We start from the raw sequence: 18,209 nt of genomic DNA on the forward strand, positions 1-18,209 counted from the left end.
ATCTTTTGCCCATTTCTTCATTGGACTGTTTGTTTTTGGGTGTTGAGTTTGATAAGTTCTTTATAGATTTTGGATACTAATGCTTTATCTGATATGTCATTTGCAAATATCTTCTCCCATTCCATTGGTTGCCTTTTAGTTTTGTTGATTGTTTCCTTCAAGGTGCAGAAGCTTTTTATCTTGATGAGGTCCCAATAGTTCATGTTTGCTTTTGTTTCTCTTGCCTCTGGAGACATGTTGTGTAAGAAGTTGCTGCGGCTGAGGTCAGAGATTTTTGCCTGCTTTCTCCTCTAGGATTTTGATGGCTTCCTGTCTCAAGTTTAGGTCTTTCATCCATTTTGAGTTTATTTTTGTGTATGGTGTAAGAAAGTGGCCCAGGTTCATTCTTCTGCATGTCTCTATCCAGTTTTCCCAGTAACATTTACTGAAGGGACTGTCTATATTCCATTGACTGTTCTTTCCTGCTTTGTCAAAGATTAGCTGGCCATACGTTTGTGGGTCCATTTCTGGGTTCTCTATTATGTTCCATTGATCTATGTATCTGTTTTTGTTCCAGTACCATACTGTCTTGATGATTACAGCTTTGGAATACAGCTTGAAGTCCAGGATTGTGATGCCTCCATCTTTGGTTTTCTTTTTCAGGATTGCTTTGGCTATACGGGGTCTTTTCTGGTTCCATACAAATTTTAAGATTGTTTGTTCTAGCTCTGTGACGAATGCTGGTGTTATTTTGATAGGGATTGCATTGAATATATACATTGCTTTGGGTAGTATCAACACTTTAACAATATTTGTTCTTCCAATCCTTGAGCACGGAATATTTTTCCTTTTTGTGTGCGTGTCTTCTTCAAGTTCTTTCATAAAGTTTCTATAGTTCTCAGTGTATAGATTTTTCACCTCTTTGGTTAGGTTTATTCCTAGGTATTTTATGGCTTTGGTGCAATTGTAAATGGGATCGAATCCTTGATTTCTCTTTCTGTTGCTTCATTATTGGTGTATAGGAATGCAACTGATTTTTGTGCGTTGATTTTATGTCCTGTGACTTTGCTGAATTCATGGATCAGTTCTAGCAGTTTTTTGGTGGAATCTTCTGGGTTTTTCAGGTAGAGTATCATGTTGGCTGCAAAGAGTAAAAGTCTGACTTCCTCTTTGCCAATTTGGATGCCTTTTATTCCTTTGTGTTGTCTGATTGCTGAGGCCAGGACTTCCAACACTACGTTGAATAACAGTAGTGAGAGTGGACATCCCTGTCGTGTTCCGGATGTTAAGGGGAAAGCTCTCAATTTTTCCTCATTGAAGATGATATTAGTTGTGGGTCTTTCATATATGGTTTTAAGATCTTGAGGTATGGTCCTTCTATCCCTACTTTCTTGAGGGTTTTTATCAAAGAAAGAACAGACCTACCAGTAATATTGGCCATTTTTATGGCCTTTTTTTTTTTTTTGAGAAAAGTTTATTCCAGTCTTTTGCCCATTTTTAAATCAGCGTTTTTGTTGTTGTTGAATTTTAAGAGTTCTCTGTTGTATTGTGAATATTAATATACAATGCTCTTCTCTGTCTCTTAAAATCTTTTTTTTTTAATTTAAAGTCAATTATGTCAGATATTAGCATAGAATATCTTAATTTCCCCCTCACATTTGAAGGACAGTGTTGCTGAATATAGGATTTTTAGTTGAAAGTTTTTTCTTTCAGTGCTTTAAATATATTGGCCCCCTGCTTTCTGGCCTCTAAAGTGTCTGATTAAAAACTGTGATAATCTTACTGAGGATTGGTTGTATGGTATCAATCACTTATCTCTTGTGGCCTTCAACATTCTTATTTTGTCTTTGGCTTTTGATAATTTGATTAGAATGTGTGTTGCTATGGGTGTCTTTGAGTTCATCCTTCTTGGAGATCATTTAACTTCTTGGATCTTTATAGTCATGCCTTTATTCAAATTTGGAAAGTTTTTGGACATTATTTCTTCAAATAATCTCTCCGTTCCCTTATCTCACTCTTCTCGAACTCCTAGAATGTGTATATTCGTCCACTTGGTGGTGTCCTACAGCTCCCTTAGGCCTTGTTCACATCAGTCTTTTTCTCTTTCTATTCTTTCAACTCGATCATTTCAATTTGCATTACCTTTAAGTTTATTGATTCTTTCTTCTGCCAACTCAAATCCATCTCTGAATCCCTTTAGTAATTTTTTTTTTATTTTAAACACTGTAATTTTCAGCTCTGGAATTTCTTTTTGGTTTATTTTAGGTTTTCCATCTTTTTTATTGATATTTCCTTTTTGTTCACACATCATTTTCTTGACTTCCTCTGCATTTGCTTTTAGTTCTTTGAGCATCTTTAAAACCGTTGTTTTTGTCTTTGTCCAGGAAGTTTGCCATCTGGTCGTACTCAAGGATAGTTTCTGTAGGTTTATTCTTATTTTCCTTGGAATGGGGACACCCTTTCCTCTTTATTTGTATACCTTATGATTTTTTTGTTGACAAGTTGGTATTTGAATCTTAAAATGTGATAATTCTGGAAATGAAATTTTCCCCCTTCCCCAGGGTTTACTGCCTTTTGCTTGTTTATCTGTTTTGATTGCTGTAGGTGTTTCTGTGCTAGGCATAAGCTTGAGGTATAAAATCTTTTGAAGCCTTGTCTTAGCCTTTATGTTACCCTGAGCATATGTGGCGACTTTCTACAATCCCCTATATATATGATTGCTTTTGTATATCCTAGTCCTTCAATGTATGATTCCCAAAAGAAAGGAAAAAAAAGCAAAATTAAAGAAGGGGGAGAGAAGAAGACTCTGGCTTTTTAAATCCTCTAGAAATTATTTCAGTTAGTGGGGGAAGGACTGACAACATTATAGTGGTGGAGATGCAACAATGGCTACCTGTCCCTGTGTCTGCACCTCCAGGATAAGAAGCAGCTATCAGTGATCAGAATACAGTTTCCTGATATTTAGAGGACAGGGTTTCTATTGTCTAACCTGATCCCATAAACTACCTACACAGTATTGCAGGAACACTTGCATGGCTGCCTGCCATGGGGCTTGGGGTGGGGTAGAGCATGGGTAGCCACTACCCATGATAAGAGCTGAAATTGACTGAAACTAACTGAAATTTAGTGAAATTTAGTGAAATTACTGAATTAGTTAGCTTAGACAGACTAGATGTTACTGTGAGTTTAAAATAGCAATAGCAATCATGCAATCCCTTTTCACTTTTCTATTTCAAATGCCATTTCCAACATCGCTTTCAGGAAGCGGCATCTATGCACCTGCCAAACCTTCCCCCTGGAACTCACAACCCTTGGAATAGACTCCAAAATTTCAGTTAGATTCTGCCAGCACAAATACCATTTACGTGGAAGGATGGATTCCTGGTGCTTTGTACTCAGCCATCTTCCCAAAATTCTCTTAATTCCAAGTTGTTCTTATTTCAATTGAAATATATTTTTTTTAATGCTTCTTTTCTGCCAGGGTTAGTGAACAGAAGATGTATATCTTTGCCCAAAATATCTATGAGATATGACACAGATCATAAGATAAACACATAATGAATACTGATTATAGATGATGATAAATGCTGTGAAGAAAAAGATACATGACCTAGAATCTTATCCTAGAACAGTTTTCTACAACCAAATTCCCACAAGTGTGTACTTCCTCCAAAGTCTATTCTTGTTTTAATCCTTCCCTTCTATTATGTTATTTAGAATTTAGTTTTGCGTATGTCACATAATAGCTTCAGGCAATATAACGCTGAATTTTATTAAGAGGTAAGCTTGATTTTTGTTTTCCTCTTCCAATGAACACATATTAGGTTTGGCCACACCCCAGTGCAAGAAAGACTCAGCTGCCTGGCCAAGCACAACTCTATCTACATTGTGGCAAATATTGGGGACAAGAAGCCATGCAATGCCAGTGACCCTCAGTGTCCCCCTGATGGCCGTTACCAGTACAACACTGATGTGGTGTTTGATTCTCAGGGAAAACTGGTGGCACGCTACCATAAGGTAAAAATAATTTGCACACAGTTCAGATACTGAATGTTTAACAAAATAAAGTGGGAAAAAAGGGGAAAAAACATTAATGTTTATAATAAGCATACTTTAGAAGCAGAGTAGAGACAGCATAGAAAACGATGATTAGGCGTGGTAAGCTCCTATAAAGAGGCTCAAGAGGTTTTCTATGCGTTTAGGAACACAGGAATGTATCTTTGGAAGTATGTGAGAATCAGCAGGAGGTACCTGCACTGAAATATAATGTTGCCTTTTAGACTTTGTCTTTTTAAGGACATGCCCTGGCAATGGGTCAAGACTAGAACAAAAAAACTACCTACCAGATAGACTTGGTTTTGAAAAGAAAGGAGCAATTTTGTCTATAGAAAATATTAAGTGTTCTTGGCAAATAGAAGTTATCTATTTTACTCTTAGGTCTTGTAGGATTCAATAGGGTCTTAATACATAAGGATTCCCTTCTACAGATCTCTAAAATGTAGAGATTGAACCAAAGGCTCCTATCAGCCATAGTAATCTCTGATTCTGTAACACTTTTTCCCTGTGAGGACGGTGGTTATGGATGAAATTGGCACTAAGAGATGTTGGCTTGCACTTTTTCAGACACATTGACACCCAGGCCAACTTCTGAAAAGAGACTTTTACCCACTTCATCTTCTCTTTATTACAGTACAACCTTTTCATGGGTGAGGATCAATTCAACGTACCAAAGAAGCCTGAGGTTGTGACTTTTGACACCATCTTTGGAAGATTTGGCATTTTCACATGCTTCGATATACTCTTCCATGATCCCGCTGTTACTCTGGTGAAAGATTTCCACGTGGATACCATAGTTTTCCCAACAGCGTGGATGAATGTCTTGCCACATTTATCAGCTGTTGAATTCCACTCGGCTTGGGCAGTGGGCATGGGGGTTAACTTCCTTGCAGCCAACATACACCACCCCCACAAGAGGATGACAGGTAATGTGTAATCTCTAAGGTGTACAAACTTTAGGCCATAACCAAAAAAGCAAAATAATGATTTTTTCTAGCTAACGTGTACTCCTTAATATAATGTTTTCCAACTCTTATTTTTTGCACCTCTGGCTGGTGACATACCGTAGAATCCATCTCAATCTAAATTGTTTTGTAGATTTATTTAGTTCTGTTCAACTTACAGGCACACTTTTTTTTCCCCCTCAAGATTGACCACTTCTGACCCGAAAGTTTCTCTTATTGGCTTCTCAGTAGCAAACCCTGTTGGATTTCCTCTCACCTGTTTCCCTGTCAGTATATTTTACTGAAATTACTGAAATAGTTACCTTAGCCAGACTAAATGTTAATGTGAGTTTAAAATAGCAGTAGCAATCATGCAATCCCTTTTCACTTCTCTATTTCAAATGCCATTTCCAACATCACTTTCAGGAAGCGGCATCTATGCACCTGACTCTCCAAGAGCATTTCATTATGACATGAAGACAAAGGAGGGAAAACTCCTCATCTCACGACTGAATTCTTCTTCATACGACCCTGGAGTGGTAAATTGGGCTTCTTATGCCAGTAGTATAAAAGCATTCTCCACAGGAAATCAGGAATTTAAAAGTACTGCGTTTTTTGATGAATTCACCTTCTTGGAGCTCACAAGAGTCACAGGAAATTACACAGTTTGTCAGAAAGAACTCTGCTGCCATCTAAGCTACAAGATGTCTGAGAAGAAACCAGATGAAGTTTATGCCCTAGGGGCATTTGATGGACTACATATTGTCGAAGGGAGTTATTATCTACAGGTAATGCTTGCTTTGCTGGCAGGGGCATTAACCAGGCAAAATATAGGACACCCAGTTGAATTTGACTCTCAGATAAACAATGAGTTGTTTCATTGTAAGTGTGTCCCACTTCAAGAAAAAAAATGGGTCCCACTTTTGAGGATATATGCACACTAAAAATTTTGTTATTTACCTGAAATTCAAACTTAGTTGGGCATCCTGAATTCTTATTTGCCAAAACTTGCAATCCTAGATGTCCAATTTTAAACTGGCTGGAAAAAGGCAGAAGATTTATTTACAGTACCCGCATTTAAAATGACACAGTAATCAAATTACAGATGATTTTAAAGGATGATTAACCTCTGATAGTTCTTCCCTGAACAAACATACCCATTTTCTTGATATGTTCGCTAAAGCTTTTTATTTTTATTTTTAATTTTTTTCAATATTTATTTTCGAGAGCAGGAGAGACAGAGCATGAGTGGGGAGGGGCAGAGAGAGAGAGAGAGAGAGAGAGAGAGAGACACGCACAGAATCCGAAGCAGGCTCCAGGCTCTAGGCTGTCAGCACAGAGCCCAACACGGGGCTCAAACTCACAAAGTGCGAGATCATGACCTGAGCCGAAGTCGGACGCTCAACCGACTGAGCCACCCAGCCCCCTCCCCCCCTTTTTTTTTTTTGCTTTTTTTTACTTAAGAACTTGACACTAAGTATGTCCTGGAGACATCTAGGGTTGACCTCTGAGACATGCAGTAGAGTAGTTTACTGGTGCAGAGACTTGGTATCTGGCAGCCCTCAACATCAAAGGAAGAGCTATGGTGAGTTGCAACAAGCAACTTTCATGTTCCTCTCATTCTGCTCTCCTCTTCCTTGATCTGGCTCCTATCCTATGTCACTCAGACTGTGCAACATCTGAACAGGGCTTCCTGTTGACAGTTTCAGCTCCATCCCATCCACTTCCCATACTCTAATTATACCAATTACTAAAAGCCATTTCTGATTATTTCCCTGCCTTGCTTAAAAGGCCTCACTGTCTTCTCATTGGCAAATCAACTTCCTCACCAAAAAGCTACTCAGAAATGCTTGACATGTACCTCTTCCTACTCTCTGTTCTCTTCTCTCACTTCTACCCACATGTGCCCTGGGCTCCTCTCATGTTGAGGCATTTCTTCATCCCCAGTGTGCCGGCATCTGCAGAACCTCTGGATGTTTGCACAGGTTGTCTCCTTTATCTATGATGGCCCCACCTCCTCACCATTCATGGTGCTTTTCGGGTGTTATCTTCACCCCGAGGGCTGCCCTGACACTTCCTGTAGCACCAAGTCCACCTCCCCAGGCATCCTACGCTCAGCTTTATTAAGGACATATTATGTGAAATGATGCACATATTTGTGCATAAGTGCTGGAACTGTACCCAATGTGCAAAATGTTGTTTGCTGTATGATAAGCACCGTCTTAATGCATCTTTACCTGGACACTTGTTGAGTACCTACTACATAGTAGGTGTATATATTCAGTGCTAATGATATGAAGACGAATAAGCCAAGGCCCTCCTCTTGAAGAATTTAGCAGGGGGGAAAGACATAGGACCAGGTAATGTCAGTACAAATCGGCATGTGATAGAACATAGAGTGCACGTTTTGTTGTAGGAAATACTAAGGAGCTATACCTAGCCTGATTTGGGGATTCAGGGAAGTTTCTGGAGACATGATGTATGAGCTTATGCTCATGCTATTCTCCAGACTGAAAAAGAGTGAGAGGAAATTCTAGGTGGAGTGGAGAGTGTGAGCAAGGGTGAGGACATGCCAAGAAGTAGGGTATACGGGTCAGTGTCACTAAGGCATAACGTAAGAAGCAAGGATTGGTGGAAGATGGGCTTAGAGGCAGGATCACGTTTGGCAGGATCTTACCCGTCATTCCTAAGGTTTGGGCTTTATTCTGTGGGTGCCAGTCTTCTGTGGGAAGGTGTTCAGCCAGGGAATGATGTGATCAGATCTGCTGTTGAGTTAGATCGCTGTGGCAGCACTGTGGAGGGAGGAGCGAGGGCACAAAGACTGGTTAGATTTTAAAAATAGCCCTATTAAAACCTGTATCAAGATTATGTCAGTAGGAGTAAGAGCAGGGTGTGGACTCTGGCAATATGTAGAAGTCTAAACTTAGTAGTTAATTGGATACAGAACAGGAAAGCAGAATGGAGGGGCTAGAATGCCAGGTTTCCGACAAGAGCAGCTGGGTGAATGTATGTTTCAGGATGTTAGAAGGGGAGCAGGCTGGCAGTGGAGAGATGCTCAGTTCAGCTATGGATATTCTGGTTTCAAAGTATTTATGGGACATTCAGCTGGAGCCCTGGTACCTGACATCACCAGCAGAGTCTGGAGCAGCACCCCAGATAAAAGTGTTAATGTGTCTGCTGGAAAACGTGGGATTATGCACCCTAAATAACTTGAATAAAAACAGGATAGCCTTATGTTAGTTCAAGTTAGGTTTCAATGTCCAATGTGCTACAAAAGCCTTTATTTTCAGAGAAGTTTGGTCTTGGAATTAAGAATGAGGGATTTGGGTATTGGATTATATTCATAATCCTTCATAGTCTAACTGTGATGATAACTAATGCCAGAAAAATCTCTGTAACACCAACATCTAGTTCTTAACTAAGAAGAGAAGACAAAAAAAAAAAAAAAGGGAAATAAGGGTACAATAACTCTGCATCTTGCCACGGAGATTTTCCAAATGTTCTATAGTGAATTTTAAGGACGTAGGGAAAGAAGGTGCTTGTAGCATTTTCTAGAGTAGAGGATGGTAAAAGATTGGGTAAAAATTTATAGCAGTGGTTATAGAAGAGTGGGAGAAGCAGCCTATGTATTTTAAAGAATCATTGAGTAAATCAATTAATAAAGAAGGAATAAACTAAACAAAAGTTCATTCCCTTTACCCCATATAACCTGGGAGATCTTCCTCCTGAGATTATTTTCTGTACCCTTTGTCCTCTCCATTTCCTCCCACCAAGGTAAGAGTCATCCAAATCACCAGCCTCTCTCTTCTAGAATGTGAAACTATTTCCCAACAGGGTAAGAAATTAAGGATATGACATGGTGAGAACATAGATTCTGGAGTCAGAAATTCTGGGTAAATCACTTCTTAACTGTATAGTGGCCACCTGGCCCTGGGCCAACCTCTTTAAATCCCTGGTTCCTCATCTGTAACATGTGGATTCATTTTCATTCACCAAATATTTATGTAATGCTTTCTGTGTGCAAGCACTTGGTACAGCCTGAGGATATTAAGATGAGCAAGACAGATACTGTCACTGTCTTCATAGAGCTTAATGCTGGTGGGGACACAGGCATTGAAGAGAACACTAAGGAAATCACTAGTTGATTTTAGCTGGGACAAAGGTTTCCAAAGGAAAGTAGCATGGACAATTAAACCATACAACTAGAGGACCTAACTTAATCCTAGGAGGAAGTAAGAATGATGACAATAATAATAATGATAATAATAATAGCTATTATTATTATTTATGGCATTTGGGGGAACTTTGATTTCATAAATAAATGTAAACAGGGACACCCGGGTGGCTCAGTCAGTTGAGCGTCTAACTCTTCATTTTGGCTCAGGTCATGCTTTCACAGTTTGTGAATTTGAGCCCCACGTCTGGCTCCGCACTGTCTTCCTTTCTCTCTACCTCTCCCCTGCTCGTGCTCAATCTCTCTCTCTCCCTGCCCCCCACCCCCAATCAAAGTAAAGAAATAAACATTAAAAATAAGTAAATATATAAACTAACAAATGAATGTAAAGAATTCAGCACCGTGCCTACACATAAGAAGTCCTCAATGAATGTTAACTTTTATTATTGTTGTTGTTGCTGCTAAAAAAAGTAACATAAACTTTTCTTTTAACTGTCAGACCTATACGACCAGGTTTGCTCACGTGAACACTGGCTGCATTGCAAGCAGCTCCTGAGTCAACTCCTTTGTTTCTTGAGTCCTTGTCATATGCCAGATGTTCTCTCCCTTCCTACCACCTGGATTGCCTCTATCACTTCTTTCTTCATTTTAATAAAAGTAATGCATGGGCACACCTAAGAAGACAGCACTAAAATCTTGTGAAACACCGGTTTCTTCCCTAATCCATCTTGTCCTTCTTTCTGAAGGCAAACACTTTTGAATCTTTTAACTGTTTCTTCTGAAATTTACTCGTCTGACATCCTCTACCAGGAGCTAATGTGGAGTCCACAGACTGAGCGCTCAGTCCCACAAGACTGGTCCCCTCCCCATTTGAGACTCCAATCGCAAGTCCAGGTTGTCACCCATGCTTCTGACCTGACTGACTGTAAATCAGGGGCTCCTGCGATCTCTGCCTTGGGTTTGCTAATTTTCTGGAATGGCTCATAGAACCTAAGAAAGTGCCTTATGTACTACTAACAGTTTATTACAGAGGACATTTCAAAGAATACAAATGAACAGCCAGATGAAGAGACACATACGGCAAGGTCTGGGAGTATCCCAAGCATAGGAGTTTCTGTCCCATGGAGTTTGGGGTATGCCACCTTCCCATCATGTAGATACGGCATTCTTGTTCACCAACCTGGATTCTCTCTGAACTCCATACTTTAGGGATTTTCATGGAGGCTTAATTTCATGGACATGATTGATTCAAGTTATTGACCATTGGTGCTTAATTTAGCCTCCAGCTCCTCTTCCCTCCGCAGATATAGGGGTGGGGATGGCGACGCTGAAAATTCCAGCTCTCTAACCAGGTGGTTGGTTTCCCTGGTCACCAGTTTCCATCCTGTGGTTATTTAAGGCTCTCCAAAAATCTCCTCATTAACATGAACTCAGTCGTGGTTGAAAGAGGCTTGTTATTAGTAACAAAAGCCCCTCTTTTCACATTTCACCTCTCATCACTAAGGAAATTCCAAGGATTTTAGAGCTCTTCTTGCCAGGCACTAGAAAAAGACCAAATATATATTTCTTACTATATTTTCTTACACAGTACCACCCACCTCCTTTGTTGTTGGTGGTGTAAGTTCCTGGAAGATCACTCTGAGTGGGTGGTAAAATATTTTCAACTTACAAGTCTCAAAATGCCTTTCCTTTCATATTTGATGGAGGATTTCCTTAAGTATAAAATTCAAGGTCATTGTATTGCTACTGAGAATTCTTGAGTTATTTTGATTCCTGGTGCTTTGTATGTGTATCCCTCTTCCTACTGTTTCCTCAGAAACCTTATAGAATTTCCTCACCTCCATGGTTTCCTCTTCTGGAACTCCTATTTTTGGAATCATGTGTTTTTTGGGTTTGTCCTCTAATATTTTTGTATCTTTTCTTTGTTTTCTTTCTCTCTTTCTTCCTTTCTTTCTTTCTTTCCTGCTCTTTCTTTCTTTCTTTCTTTCTTTCTTTCTTTCTTCTTTCTCTTTTTTTCATTTACTCCTCTTGATCTTTCAAGCCTTACATTGAGTCATTTATTTTTGTTGACATGTTTTTATTTTTCAAGAACTATTTTTTTTTTGCTTTATGAATTTTTTTCTGTTGATGTTGTTTTGTGGATCCAGCATTTTATCTCTCTGAGACTGGTAAGGAATTTTTTTTCTTTTTTTCTTTCTTTTAAATGTTTATTCATTTATTTTGAGAGAGAGAGAGAGAGAGAGAGACAATAAGGGTGAGTGGGGGAGGCACAGAGAGATGGGGGAGAGAGAATCCCAAGCGGGTGCTGCACTGTCAGTGCAGAGTTTGAAAGGGGGCTCAATCTCCAGAGCTGTGAGATCGCAACTTGAGTCAAAATCAAGATTCAGACACTTAACTGACTGAGCCGCTCAGGTGCCCTACAGAAAATTTTTTCTTGAAGCTTCTTCTCTTTAAATAGTCTCTTTTTCCCTAAAGTTTCTTTTATCTACTTGTTCTGCTCTCTCTTTCATGTTAGAAGCTTTCCTCAGAAATATAGTAACCCTTTAACCTTACCAAAAACTAAGTGAAGGGCCGAGCATGAGTGATATTTGCCCACTTAAACTTCAAAGTAGGGTGATCTAACCAGGCATTTTGTTAGGGGAAACAGTAAGTAAGTATATTTGGAGTAAGTATATTTGGAGTAAGTATATTTGGAGACTTCCTCTTGGGATGGGTCACGTTTCTCAGTCTTTAAAATTCTTCTAACTCTCTTCCTGAATAATGTTATCTAATTTAGCAAATTGAAATACAGGGTGCCCTAGTAAATTCAAAGTTTGGATAAACAACAAATATTTAAAAAATATAAGATTGTCCCATTCAATATTTGAGACATACTTACACACTAAAAACCATTTTTGATACTATTAGTATATTTAAACTTCAAATTTAAATTGGGCTCCTGTCCTGTCTTTATCTGGTAATTTTATTTCTGAAGGGTAAATTCATTGCTGACAGCATTTAGAGAACCAGGTGAGAGCAATGACCTTGCTGGATGCATCATGGTGGAGGGGGATGATCTCAACAAAATTTCATTCATGTAATCCCCTTCAACCAGGTTTTTCAAAACCTCTACTAAAAATCATCTGCCTTACCCTCTCTGGGAATAAATGCCCCATCTTTTACTGGAATAGAAGAAGGAGAGTTGCCCATCCATGGTGGGGGACTCAGAATCTGAGGCATCCTTAACAAATTCCTACCACTTTTCCTTACATTAGCCACCACAACTTTACCAGTTCCTGAGGTACCTGGTGCTCCCAGGGTGGAATCTTCTGAGTATTCTGCCGTGTAGATAGGGTTGATTCGTGGCTCTCTTATTGCCAGATTAGGACTTGGCTTTCCTTAGGCTTGGGAAATCAGTCACTACTTTTGCATCAACCGTCCCAACTTCCAACATTAAGCCATGCTCTAGCCTCCTGTTTTCCTATCCTTATGGGTTCATGTCTTAAACAAACAAACCAAGTTTAGCTTAGGTAAGATATAGGGAATAAAACAGATGCATGTATTCATTGTTCCTTTATCTGAAAGCTATTTGTATCCCATCTTAACATACTTGCTCTAAAGCTCTTACTCCCTGACTTCAAAAGTAGAAACAGGGAGACCAGTTAAAGCTGTTGCTTTAGTCAGGCAGGAGGTAAGGTGGCTTGAAATAAGGTTTGGAAGATGCAGTACAGGTTCAATGAATATGGATCTTCCTTTTGGGGACTTTGCATCTGCATAGTGAGATGATCCCTATACTTAGATTTTACATTTACATTTACATGTACATTACATTTACATTATTATGTAGTAGAGTAGAGTAGAATATAACTGTGTAGTATAGTGAGAACTATTTCAGTTCTTGCTCAGATATAAAGTGTGTGACTTTTCCCATTCACAGGGATTGCCTCTAGATCAACTCTAGGGTTCATTACAACTTTAAATTTCTTTTATTGCGGGAAATAGGCAAAAATGTAGAGATGAAACTAGATTTAACCTTTTGGAAAAAAAAATGGAAGTCAATGATTAAAAGCATTGCCAGCTTGAGAACAATGAGGGTATAGTTGTTCATCGCTATAGACCAAGGGTCTGATTGTCTCTTCATGAGATTTAATCTGTTTGACCGTGAATGGCAGAAAGCATTAGGGTCTGAAGTCGTTTATTTTTATTACTAGTTGAATTAGCTATCCATCAATGAATTGAATTAATCGAATGGAAAAATAACATTATTTTATCAAACAAAAGAGCCTAGGCATTGCAGAGGCAATATTTGTAGGTCAGAAGGGTGCATCAGTTGGTTTTCTTAGGACTCACTGGTTTGCATTTACTTTCCTAGATTTGTACTCTGCTGAAGTGTAAAACACCAAACTTACGCACTTGTGGTGATGCGGTTGAATCTGCTTCCACCAGGTTTGAAATGTTTTCCCTCAGTGGCACTTTTGGAACCCGATATGTCTTCCCTGAGGTGTTGCTGAGTGACAGTCAGCTTGCACCTGGGGAATTTCAGGTAAGAATCTTTGCTGAATATTGACAATTCATTTCATGTAAGAGGGAGCACTTTTTGAGTATGAAACCGACTCAAGTGTTTACAAATATCACAAAAATCTCCATTTGGAAAGGATAAAATTGTCCTTAGGAATCAGGAAGCACACTGAGCTGGCTGGATTTTTTGTCTGGAAATTCTTACTATAGTAATTAGTGTCCTTGAGAACAATATATATATGTATGTACATATATATATTATGTACATAATATATATGTATATATATTATGTATACATATATACATATATATATTATGGAGACTACTGGGAGGAGGCTGGCTGTTTCGGATCCCCTGAGTAGGAAGAAGACTCCAGAAGGGTTTTAGGACCAGTCCCACCAGAGGGAACCCCTTCACATCAAGAGCAGTGATAGCCTAGCAAAAATAAAGGGAGTTCCTTTCATTGTTGTGTAAAGACCTTCTGTGATCACAGGAGGAAAAAGAAGGAAGGAAAAGCTGAGGAGAGAGAATCTGATGGTAGCTGAAATTGTCAAGAAACAAAACACGTCTGTTTTTTTTTTAAAGGCCGGAAATAGTTCCTTACTGTATAAGCTCTGCCCAGCCACATTCTTCCCCTGGCTTTCCTGCAGGTTCTGCTCTTACTCTGTATTCCTTGTAGGAACAGCTACTGTGGGGCATTGGGTCAATGAACATGGTGGGGGGCTGTGGTGAGCGAGTGACAGGATTGACAAAGGCTCAGCTCAACCCCCTCAGTCAGTCCCTTCTGTCCACTTGGAAGAGCCTATTTTGTCTGAGAGCATTCGACTTCCCAAACCCATTGCTTTATGCTTGCTTCCTCATGGAATGCTTCCTCAAATAAGTCAATTATAAGATATTGGTTGTAGCCATTTCAATAATAAATGAATCCATGCCAGTTCCACACCTCCAATTTTTCCCGTGATCTGCACCATTTCAAAATTTCTGACAGAAGGTAGCCATTATTATTTTGACTGTTTCTTCATCCAGTTGCCCTGAATTTTAAAAGCGTGGGGTTGTAGAACTTGCAGGGAGACCCGGTTAACTTCTCTGTGCTTTAATTAGGTGTCGAGTGATGGACGCTTGTTTAGCGTGAAGCCGCCATCAGGACCTGTCTTGACCGTAACTCTGTTTGGGAGGTTGTACGAGAAGGACTGGATATTAAAGGCTTCATCAGACCTCAGGGCACAAGCGCCGGGAGTAATGCTCGTAGTTATAGCACTGACTGTGTGCTCATTCAGTTGGTAAAATAGTTCTATTTCCCTTTTTATTTTGCATGATTTAAAAAATGATGGGTGACAACAGAAGCATGGATCTGGGCTTTTGATAAGAGTGGTCATGGTCTTTTGTACAAGTGAATACAATTATTTATACGTATGTATTTCTCTGTTTTTAGACGCATACACACACACACACACACACACATACACACACACAGACACACACCAGATAATAGAAGCCAGATACACAGTGACATAATTTTGAAAGGTAAAATCCATAAAATGAGAATAACAATGATACCCACATTTTAGGGATTTTTGGTGGGGAAAAAAAATACACTTACAGTCCTTAGAGCAGTTACTGGATCATGGAAAGGACTGCACGTGTGCTAACTATCACAACTGTGAATGGCTGTCACAGGAAAACAATGCACGATATATTGACTGCTAAAACTATATCACTCTAATTGTCTAAAGTGAAAACATTTTTCAATGGTTCAGTCACCCTGCATATTTCAGTTAGAAAATCAGTGAATTCGGGGTGCCTGGGTGGCTTAGTCGGTTAAACATCTGACTTGAGCTCAGGTCATGTTCTCAAAGTCCATGAGTTTAAGCCCTGTTACTGCGCTCTGTGCTGACAGCTCAGAGCCCGGAGCCTGCTTCAGATTCTGTGGCTCCCTCTCTCTCTCTGCCCCTTCCCCACTCATGCTCTGTGTCTCAGAGAGTGTCTCTCAATGAATTCAACATCAGCTAATTGGCTTTGGCTTGGTACCTAGCAATGAGGTATTCTAGAAGGCAGCTGGGCTTCCACCTAGGAACTTGTTAGAAGGCCTTCATGTTTTTTGTGGTTTTCAGCGTCTCTTTAGTGTTTTGTCTACCTTGTCAGCCTATAAGTATAGTAATAAGGAGGCTCTAAGACATTTACCAAATCTGGCCTGTAATCTATTTTCGCATAGCCCGTTAGCTAAGAAAGGGTTTTATGTTTCTAAATGGTTGAAAAAGAGGAAGAATCCCAAGAAGAAGAATATTTTGTGATACATGAAAACGATCTAAAGTTCAAATTTTAGTCTTAATACCTAAAGTTTTATTGAACACAGCCACATTTGTTTAAGTATTGCTGATGACTGGTTTTTTTTTTTTAATTTAAAAAAAAAATTTTTTTTAACGTTTATTTATTTTTGAGACAGAGAGACACACAGCATGGACGGGGGAGGGGCAGAGAGAGAGGGAGACACAGAATCGGAAGCAGGCTCCAGGTTCTGAGACGTCAGCCCAGAGCCTGACGCGGGGCTCAAACTCACAGACCGCGAGATCGTGACCTGAGCTAAAGTCGGACGCTTAACCGACTGAGCCACCCAGGCGCCCCTGCTGATGACTGTTTTTATGCTATGGTGACAAAGTTGACACAGAAAAGCTGTTATGGCCAGTTATGGCCAGTTATGGCCAGAAAAGCTGCAAATATTTACTGCTTGGCCCTTTCCACAAAAAAGTTTGTTAACTCCTGCTCTGAAGTATTAAATAACTACAGATGTTAGTATTAAAAGCCTTTAAAGCAATTCAGTGGGCATTTTGCCTGTGTCTTTCATAAAAAGAGAAATAGAATATCTTTATTTGCTTTGTATTATATACCATCACGCACACATGTGCGAAGATTACCTTGATTAACGTATGGCCAAATGTGCTAAGTAGATTAATACCCCAAATAAGATCATTTTTATAAACATGGTTGATATCCATTCACTGTAAGATACCACATCACAAAGCCTTTTGATGGATTTGGTATGTTCTCAAATTCCTGGGAGAAAGCACATTAGTATTTATTTTCAAATTTTTCGTGGAGATCAACTAAGAACCATTCATATGAATACACTATCTGGTATTTTAACTTCGGCAAACTCACCAGCTTGCCTTAGAATGATTTTTCTTAAGATTAAACATTACAGGCAATGAATTTACTTTTTTAAAAATGGTATTTACAACATCCATACCCAGATCTGATTACTTTTTCACCGTGCATTTCTTTAACACATGCATACGTATTTTACGATAGTTTTGATGTGCTTTTTAACTGTGATTTTTATTTCTTTTGCGTAAAACATTTGTAATACTCTTTTCATACAAACAACCCAATTCCAAAAAAGACCAATGCTCAAATATATGTTCCTTAATCTCTTTATACCTTGATCAATTTGAATGGTCCTGTCTATGGCCATACCACCCTGAACGCACCCGATCTCCTTTGAATGGTCCAGAGAGCAATTTTTGATACTTCCTCATTTAAAGATATCATTTGTTATCAACTTCATGATGATGATGTAACCACTTCCTCTCTCACTGTAGTAGCCTTTTTCCAAGCTGGTCCCCAGTGATTCCCACCCAGGCTCCATGGAGAAATTCTCCACGATTAATTGTTTTGTTGCTATTGATTCTTATATTAATTTTTATATAGCTTCTGAGCCTTGTCATTTATAATAAATATGAATTCATTCTTACTTGTATTATAACACATATCTGTTATTCAGCTCTGCTTCAGTGTTCTATTGATTTTACTTATTTGGTCTTTTAGTTTTTTTATCGAAACAATCTATTTCAGGTCTCCTATAGGCTGAATTATGTCCCCCCTCAAATTCACGTATTGAAGTCTGAATTCCATACCTCAGAATGTGATTGCATTTGAAGATAAAGTCTTTTAAGAGGTAAAATGATGGCATTAGGGTGGGCCCTAATCCAATAGGACTGGTATTCTTATAAGAAGAGAAGGTTAGGACATAGACACTATGGAAACTATGTGAAACTATGTGAAGACACAAAGGAAGATGGCCATCTACAAGCCAAGGAGAAAGGCCCTCAGAAGAAATCAACCCTGTTGACAGTTTGATTTGGATTTCTGGCCTCCAGAATTTTGAGAAAATAAATTTCTGTGGTTTAAACTAATCCGTGGTACTTTATAATGGCAGCCCTAAAAAACCAGTACAAATTCTAATCCCCTCTCCTCTCCATTTCTACCATAAATTGAAGCTTAAACAGAATGGTTACCTAGTTAAGAAGATCCAGCTAGCCTGGTTCCATGAGACTCAACTAGATACTCTCAGAGAACCATTGCTGATGAACTGGTGCCGAAACCATCAGACCATCTGGATGTTGGGAAAGCAGAAAGTCACACGGATGAAATCATGTACTTGATCTGTCCTTAAATATTCTTTTTTAGTAACAAAAGAATCTGTTGATACAACTTAGTGAAACAAAGGACATCGTTGAAGTCAAAAACATCTCTCAACCAGTAGACTATCCACATAGCCCGAG

General features: G+C 39.1%; 1 protein-coding gene across 6 annotated transcripts in view; it reads left to right on the plus strand.

The window, feature by feature from the left end:
• The window catches only part of LOC106976873 (pantetheinase), a 66,649-nt gene extending 48,809 nt beyond the window's left edge, over positions 1 to 17,840 (plus strand). For all 6 annotated transcript variants that reach the window (XM_027056869.2, XM_053222232.1, XM_053222234.1 and 3 more), the window contains 6 exons: positions 3,804 to 3,996; positions 4,670 to 4,961; positions 5,406 to 5,767; positions 13,505 to 13,675; positions 14,752 to 14,930; positions 17,500 to 17,840. In XM_027056869.2, the coding sequence (XP_026912670.1) occupies positions 3,804 to 3,996; positions 4,670 to 4,961; positions 5,406 to 5,767; positions 13,505 to 13,675; positions 14,752 to 14,930; positions 17,500 to 17,515 (1,213 nt within the window). In that variant the 3' untranslated portion in view covers positions 17,516 to 17,840. The remainder of the gene's footprint in view (positions 1 to 3,803; positions 3,997 to 4,669; positions 4,962 to 5,405; positions 5,768 to 13,504; positions 13,676 to 14,751; positions 14,931 to 17,499) is intronic.
• Positions 17,841 to 18,209: the final 369 nt, after the last annotated feature.

This window comes from Acinonyx jubatus, chromosome B2 (genome assembly GCF_027475565.1).
Source record: "Acinonyx jubatus isolate Ajub_Pintada_27869175 chromosome B2, VMU_Ajub_asm_v1.0, whole genome shotgun sequence".
NCBI lineage: Eukaryota > Metazoa > Chordata > Mammalia > Carnivora > Felidae > Acinonyx > Acinonyx jubatus.